At 30.0% G+C, this 9,010-nt stretch overlaps 1 protein-coding gene across 1 annotated transcript; it reads left to right on the top strand.

Annotated features, from left to right (window-relative positions):
* On the top strand, positions 1-2,066 carry LOC134267398 (glutamic acid-rich protein-like). Its single transcript, XM_062749615.1, has 3 exons — positions 1-69; positions 516-667; positions 1,450-2,066. The coding sequence occupies exons 1-3, from the start codon at positions 40-42 to the stop codon at positions 1,595-1,597; spliced, it is 330 nt and encodes a 109-aa protein (XP_062605599.1). The 5' UTR covers positions 1-39; the 3' UTR covers positions 1,598-2,066.
* Positions 2,067-9,010: the final 6,944 nt, after the last annotated feature.

Here is a 9,010-nt window from a genome sequence, read left to right as displayed (position 1 = left end):
TATCACTGCACAGAACAATGTCAAGTCTGTTTATAGAAAATGGAGAACAAAAAGCAGACAACACAGGTGGTAAGGATATTTTTTGATATTATAAATATTTTATATCCGATTTTGAGCAGATACTGCGTTCTTATTGCCAGCTGATATCTTATAGCAACATATTTTTATAAGGGTACACACACACACTTATATTTAAGTTTTACGTTTTACACGTATACCGGTATTTAAGTTTCAAATGAAAATTTATAACACAAATGCAAAAAGAACCCATAGGAAAAAATACCATCAGAACTCAATCGGAGTATTCAGTAAACCGCTAGGTGATCAACTGACCGTCAATTGACCTTTAGTTGAATTTTTGCCATGCAAATGAGGAAGCGTTCAACTCATTTGCATAGAGTAGAACACTGTTGAATGTTCCTATATATTCTTTACAGTTGTCCGTTAGTTGAATATATCTCTTATCTGTTATCGTAATGTTTTGAGCTTTATACCATGTGTATTTGCATTTTTAGGAAAGAGACAAGAATCTGGCGTTTCGAAAGTGGTTAAGACAGAAGAGAAAACAACATAAATATGATAAAAAAGTGGAGAGATATAAAAACGCAGAATTAGTAGATGATCACCTGATACGAACACAAGAGGATTGCAACAAAGTATTTAAAACGTAAGCTTGGAATAGAAATCACGTTTTTCTTACTTCTATAATCATTAAAGGTCCATGGACACAGTGTCAACCACAGGCGCTTGACGTTTTAACCTACCTTTTCATAAATAAAAATATCCCCTACACTATAATAATAACGTTGTTATTATTGAAAGGGAATGTTTTTTTATGAAAAGAATGGTTAAAAAACGTCAAGCGCCTGTGGTTTCAACTGATTTTTTAAACCAATAACTTTAATGTTTACAAATCCCAACTCAGGCAATTTTGATCATCAGCAAACATTTGAACATCCTTTGTTAATTTAAAAAGGAGATATACGAGAAGAATTTAAAATTCTTCATAATGTAAACAAGGCTTATGCCTTGTTTTTCTTAACATATAGAAAATATCATATTTAACAAAACGAGATTCAGCAAATCACTAGAAACTGTTAAATCGTATTTAGAATTAACTTCTTTATTGAAAAATCTGCTTTGAACGAGCACTTATATTCAACCTATGTAAACAAAAACATGGCACATGCATAACACAGTTTTTGAGCTCTAAATCTGTCTTGTATCTGAACAACTGAAATTAAAATTTTTGATGATCATTAAAATAACATAAGTTAAACATTAGTAAGCATTATTAAAAAAATGGAAAATTTGAATTTTTTTTAGATCAAACAGCGTCCATGTCCTTTAAATGTTATTTTAATGGTAACAAATTTTTTTTTTGAAAATTTCAACTTATAATTATTTATTTATTTATATATGATGAAGAAATTTTCTTTGTTTGATTAGGTGGCTTCATGATAAAAACAAAGAAAGCCGCCAAAAGAGGGAAGAAGTGGAGAAAAATATCAAGTTACAGGCTATGATACAGAAACGGAAAAAAGAAGAGGAGAAAAAACGAATAGAAAACCTTCACAGCAAGCCATTTATGTTGTGATTAATGCAGTTTATGAACTTAATATATACGCTTATAACATACATTCTTAAAGCAATAAAACATGTAATATTGCGTGTTTTTGTTTTAATACATTTTTAAAACTTTATTTGGAGATTTAAACATTTGTAAGTGACACTTGAATTCTCATTATAAGATTGTAAGAGGCCTTGCACAATTAACCTCATATAATCTTGCATCATGTGTCTTGTAAAAGGCCAATTATAAAACATAACTGCGCATGTAGAAAGAAATATATCCTCAAAATGTAGCACATATTCGTGTAGTATACTTAGTAAGTCGTTGAATAATTAATTCTATTTAATGATAAACTAACCCTTCATGGAGTAGTTTTCTAATCAAGAAGTTGTTTAAAAATTACTTGTAAGCATTATCGTAGCATGTTCATCATAATTAGATAAAAAAGATAGAATGTATTTTGACTGAATTTCAGATAAATAACAAATTCAAAAGAAATAAGTAATCGTAGATTTTCTTTGGTGTTCAAATATTTGCATTGTGCAATTTTCCATTCATTTGAATACATTTTATATTATTGCTAATTTCTTTCAAATTGTCCAACAACTATATCAATTTAAATCGTGCTGATTTATGAACTAATGGTTTACATGTATATTATCCTTAAATGGTTTCAATTTGATATCATAATGCTCTTTCGCTTACACATAATGTTTAAAAACTTGACGTTTCGTAATTTGATATAAAAATCTTATCAAATGCATAGCGTGACCTTTATTTTTCACTTGAGTGACCAAGTTTAGCTATTTAGAGCAGGACCTCTCAAGAACTTTATCTTGACAATGACCTATTAATTACAAGATAAAACTTAAAGTTCTAATTCATTAAATGAATTAGGCAAGAGGGTTATTTTTAAAGCACAATTTTGAGGTTAACTTAAAGGAAAAACAACTTGTTTCTAGAATTACGGTTTTAGTTTATATGTACTGATAGATAAATTGTTTTGCAATAAAATCGTCTTTACCTTTCTTTTGTTTTTTATTAAATATTATGAAAGTTATGTAACGCTAGAAAGTTCTATTGAAATGAAAATTCAATGAATAATGCTGATAATATAAAAAAAGTTTACGACCAAAGTCAACATACTATAAATGCGATCATTAAACAGGCAATGTTCCATTTTAGTACTTTATGAATTTGATTACTTGGAAAGGAAAAGATAAAGAATAGTGTTCGCCTAAAAAAATACTACAAACAATATTTATTTGTGAACAGAGCATAAAAACGGACTCCCGAAAAGGTGGGATTTGGTGTTTAGCATCCTCTATTGACCGAACATACCCAACGTTACCCCTGAATTAGTACAATGCACGTCAGCTTATACACGACTCAGTGTTAGGTTGTGTTTGCTAACAAGATTGTTTATGAAATCAATACAATTTACGATCTCCTAACTTTAAACAGTGTTGTTGAAATACTTACAGCATCTACTTATCAGACAAAAGTTTGCCTTGCTTAAAACATTTTTCGTACTCGGAGCATAATATAAAGTTTTGAATTACTGGGAGACATTGACACTATATGCAGCCAATCGTTAATTACTACATAACTGAGGAATGTTAATAATGAAAATGCTAAACTAGTCTCACTTGACATACAATATTAGTTTTTAACAGAACTTATATTTCTATACTAGTATTTAATGGAGTATTCAATTATGATACAGATGTGGTAGACACTATTTTGAATTTTATTTCAGAGTCAAACTATGAATGGAATAACATTGGTGGAAAATCAAATGATTCTTACAAGAATATTTTTATTATTATCAAATATATATATTGCGTGTTTTCTTTCGTTTTGCGTAAAAAATTTTATCATTAAAAATAAACGGGTCCGTTTGCTTTAAATGGTTTAGTGAAAAGTAAAGAAACGTAAGAAAAATCTTTTGAAAATATAAACCTTTCAAATGTAAGTGGCATTGTTTAACCATACCTTGCAAAACTTATGTTGCATCATTAGATAAGACCACAATTCGTGGAGTAAGACAACTTGTAATTAATGTCGTTTGTTCGTTGTAATGGTCAATTTTTCATGTCAGGTACGTAGCTGTCTGTCTATATAATTAGGTAAACTTCAACACAATATATCCCCCTACATTTATAATAAGTTTATCTTAAATGTTAAAAGGAATGTGAATTGAATTTGTTTTGGTTACAGATAAAAAATAATTAAGTTAAAATCTCTTGGTTAAGTAAGAAAACATTAAAGAAAACATTTTTAAATTTTTTAAGAGAGAACCTTTTGTTAATATATAAATATTGCATGTATTTGAGTGTAACAAGTTGTATTTGAGTTGAAAATAAAATCCCCCTTAAAACACCTTAGAGATGAAATTATACCCGATTGCGTCACGTTGCTAATCCTGCAGTTATGCAAGTTAACTTAGGCTTCAACTGGTTGGTATCAGGAAAAACATTCCACATTTCTGAATCACATTTATTAATATATGTTTATACTATATACATTTTTACAAATACCTATGTCAGACTAGCATCAATTCAAATGGTGGCGACAGAAGATTTTGCAAATTTTATTTTATTTTAACTTTAAAATGTGCTTGGAAAGAAATGACAATGCAATTCAGAACTATGTTTATATTTGTCTTTGTAACAATGATAGACAATATTGAATCCTTTCAAAATATATTCTTAAATAAATAAATTGTTTTGTTTTTTTTAAGTCCATGACAAAATAATATGGAGGCGAGTTTCTTCGTCTTACGAATCAATTTTGATGTCAGATATAATGAGAATAAATTATATGTATTGAACATGGTTTCAACAACTTTGCATACACCACAACGAACTAAAAACCATAATACTATCTTGACATTTAATGCATGTATAGGGCGGATGAAATCAAAACACCTGTTTGCTTCACCACTTACAATGCATTTTGCCCACTAATGGCATAATTTCAAAACCAGAAACATGATTTAATTTCGTCAGCTAAACGCAGACAGGACTTATATTTCCGTGTTTTACAGTAAATTATCCATACTTCTCATAACACAAGTGGTTTTTCAAAATGTAAATTCGTTTTTTGAGTCATACAATTTGTTATGTACATTTGCATATTATTTTTTTTTTTACTTCTCTTACGCAGGGGGAATAAGGAAGCATACAAAATATTCTACCTTGGCTAAGTCAGTGCTGTATTATGACGTCATAGTAGGCAAGATGACGTCAATTTTGAAAATCAGGTTTTCGTGATATTGGTATTTAGCTATGTAATTTAACTCTAGAAAATGTTAGAAACGTGTAAACATTAACAAAAATAAAATGTTTTTATTTTGTTATGCTGTAACAGTCATTATGATTGAAATCTACCACCGATGACGTCATATGTGTACATCAAGTAACTTTGAAATTGATCATGTCGTGTAAAGAGAATTTGGCTAAGACGGCATGTTCAAAGATACGTAAAATAGAGTTTAAAAGGAAATATCGGAAATATTGTGTTAAATTCATATGGAGTTCAATTAATTAAACAGCTTTGCTAATTTATTTTCATCGGTTATATTCTTTTTGGAAGACAGTCAGCTATATTACGTATCCCGGTCGGCCTATCGTCCGTCATTCTTGACCAAAAAATGCAACAGAACAACAATAAGCTGGATATTTCAAAACATACGATTTGTACAGATTGAAAGTTTGCATTTTGACAAACTTGGAAAGTGCTGCTAGAATCCCGAATGAAGCATGGTTGTACGAAAAATATCGATACATATGTATAAAATTCAAAACAAAGGGTAAGGTTTCGGGCGAATGTGTGGAATAAATATTTTACGGACAAGATAGTGGGATTCTAGCAGCACTTTTTAGAGAAAATAGATGTTTTTCAGCTATATTACATACTCAAAAAAATTATCAAAGTCCGGGGTATTGTTGTTCTGTAGGCCTTTTTATTAAGGAAAATTTTGCTATTAATAGAAGTCACGTGATGCCGTGGCGGTGATGCACGTCTTTGCGTTAGACACGCTTTTATCTGTATGCAATAGTACATAACAGTTTACGTTTATCAGTGGTTTTGGTAATTTATTAAACTAAATTTTCTTCAAAAAGTCTAAATATCCCGAGAAATTACTTATATGCTTCCTTAACATACCCGCGAGTGGCAAACTGTTTCGATGGACCAGAAATTTATATTTAAACTGCTTGTTAAAATAGTGTCAGAGATGTACACATGGTTTTACTTTTAACTAAATTAAATACTGGAAGTCTCTCTATATTTCCAAGTTATATCTCGAACCATTCCAATGGTTGAAAATTTGTTTCAGCCTGTGGCATCTTTAAAAAAATGTTACTATGTGGTTATTTATTGCTTTGACATAAATTCCAAAATTTACTTATTATAAATCGTGACCTTAACCTAAGAGATAATATCACGGGTCATATAACAGGTGTCGTTTACTAATTATTGAATTAAAAATTCACATAATGAGTACACGATAATTGTCGTGTACTCATTATGTGAATTTCTAATTCAATAATTTGTAAACGACACAGGTATGTCAGTGACCTTCACTTTTGTTTTTGCAACGCTTTAAGATATTCATAAATACTTAAGTTATATTTTACTTTTTTGCCTGCAAAAACATGTTGTTCCATTGAACCTTTTAGATAATCTTTTAATAGATCTTTTAAATTTGTCCATTAAGTGCAAAAATATACTTGAGACTGAATAGTACATTATCAATTAATGATTCAGAATATTTTGCCTAAGTTTTTGATGGACATAAATTGTTAAACCATAAACAGCATTTCCAATCTCTTTAGATGAGACATGATCATTGTAGCTGAAGGAGCTAAGGAACTGTCTTTTTATGTCCCCATGATTGAAGATTCAGTATATAGTTTTTGTCCGTTCTTCTGTCTGTTTGTTCGCTATAATATTCCCCATGATATTTGATTGGTTGAAGCTATGACTTTCATTTCACAAGTGTATTTCTTGTTACAAGAGCTTTCTTTGAGGTTCAACATATTTGGCCTCTTGACCTTGTCCTTGGGGTTTGACCCACTCATGCAAAAATTACCAAACGTTAGCATTGACCATAACTTACCTTAATATGCTAAGGTTTTCATACTTTACATGCCTATTTATTTTGATGAATTTCATGGATATAAATATTTCTGACCTTTTGACCTTGACCTTAGATCTTGGCCCTCTTTTCAAAAAACTTTAACCTTGAATATACCTTATGAACATTTAGTATTAAGACTTCCATATTTCACGGGTATATTTCACTTGACACGATGTTCCTTTGCTACTAACAAATAAACCTTTTGACCTTGATCTTGGACTTTAACCTCTTTTTGAAAACCCTTAATCTTGGCTATCACATTTGGAGAGTTGGTGATAGGGCTTTTTAATACTTCTCATAAGTATTTTGTATGACAAGATCTTTCCCTGGATATCTTAAATTTGAAAATTTGACAATTGCCATAAAGTTTTACCCAATTTTTAAAATCTTTAACTTTGACCAGTTTGAGTTGCATCTGAGAAACTTTAACCTTCGCCAAAACCTGCCATACGGGACATTAGTGTTTCACAAGCACGTTTTGTTTCCTCTCCTCTTTATTACAATGTTTATTAGTATGTCTCTTGCGAAGAAAAGACAGCTTTGTCTTTCAGAGAATATTATTAAAATTTAATCATTGACTGGTGAATGTTGCTTAATTTCAATAATTTGCAATTTTAATGTTTAATATTTGAGAAATTTCAAATGTCACGTTTTATTCTTCATCATAAACAAGCATAAAAATGTAGCAAAGTGTTTGCGGTTTTCCAAATGTTTTTAATAGGAGCAATAGATAGGTTTATGAAATGTATTACGTGTAATTTAATTGCACATTATCCATTGTGAACAAATAATTCATACTAAGTTATTATTTCTGGATAATATGAGTCAATTTATCACTTTAAGTGCAAAAAAATTCTAGGTAATTTTTTCCAAGTATTTTTTATCTAAATTAAAAAAAAAACTTCTGAATCCCTCATTTTGAACAGGAAACACATGTTTCAAAAGGAAAATTAGAGGAAAAAGATTTAATTTTCTAAAATGACAGACATTTTGCACACTACTTCATTACAAAACACGTCTTAATTTCGTGTAGCAGTTTGTGGAAGTTTATAAGCAAAAGTTTCGCCTACGTTGTGTACTATATGCAAGATGATAAATATGGAAATTGTATCTTAATACAAGTTCGAAAAAAATTGCATTAATTGATAACTGTACGTTATATCGTATGAGACTGTATTTAACCTCGTAGGGACATCACCAAAAACCCGTGAAAGGCTTCAAATTAAGTCCTATATTCATGGAACTTTGGTCCATTGAGCAATGATGCAAACATCTTAGATAACAAGCCCAAGAATTTCACTTCTAATGTTGGGCGTGGGGAGACAGTGATAACTTATGCTAATGTCTGAGGTTTGAATCGGCGCGGCGAACGAGAATCGAAACCAAAGCTACCGATCATGATTTGAAATTAACATAAGGAATAAACAAAATGTAATAATTTGAATTTCGTACTAATAATAAAATTTCTGATTCCCCATAAAATACATTTGTCACATTACAAGGAAAAGAACATTGAAACCGAAATATCCTACACTTCTTAATAGGACATTTTCCATTTAAATAATTTTACTCTAAGTTTATAAACTAATTTGTGCAAGACTTCTTGAAATTTAAATGATATATTTTTCTGTATAAATCAGTCTATTTTAGGTGACCGTAATTATTTTTTGTTGATTGTCCTTATTTACGAAGAGATGCATTTACCTTATTTACGAAGTGATGTAAGAATACGTAAGAATACAGACCTCAATATGTCAAAGAGGTGAGAAAGAACTTTTGAGAGAAAGAACTTTTGAGGGAAAAATATAAATCTAAATTGACGAAGTTTAAGGTGGTTATTGTGAAAACTGAAAATCATCAGAAAAAAATTCATAATTTTATACAATATAGTATATACAATAGGAATATCTTTCCTTCGTTTCCAAATTTGTTAAGTATTTGATATTATTACTTATTCAAATAATCACAGGGCCAGATTGGTCGCACAAAAAAATGAGAGCCTTTTCAGGACATAGATAAAAATGAGTGAATAAATTGAAGATAACGACCGAATCAATGTCATTAATCGAATAAAAATTAATATTAACTATGAGCAAGGCAGAAGTAAGGACCCTTGATTTTAGAATTTAGTGTCCATAGGATCAGGTATCTAGCTGGACTAAGCATCTCCAGTCGATTTGCAACAACTCCTTTGAACCCTTTGTAAGTAGACAAGCTAACTTCAAGACAGTTATATAACAAAATTACACTTTTTGTAATAATTTGAATTTAAAGTTTTGTAAAATTAGTAT

This window comes from Saccostrea cucullata, unplaced genomic scaffold (assembly GCF_032062105.1).
Source record: "Saccostrea cucullata isolate Sc308-1 unplaced genomic scaffold, CSIRO_AGI_Scuc_v1 ctg284, whole genome shotgun sequence".
NCBI lineage: Eukaryota > Metazoa > Mollusca > Bivalvia > Ostreida > Ostreidae > Saccostrea > Saccostrea cuccullata.
Note: the sequence above shows the minus strand (reverse complement) of the source record. Positions and strands in the feature narration are given on the sequence as shown.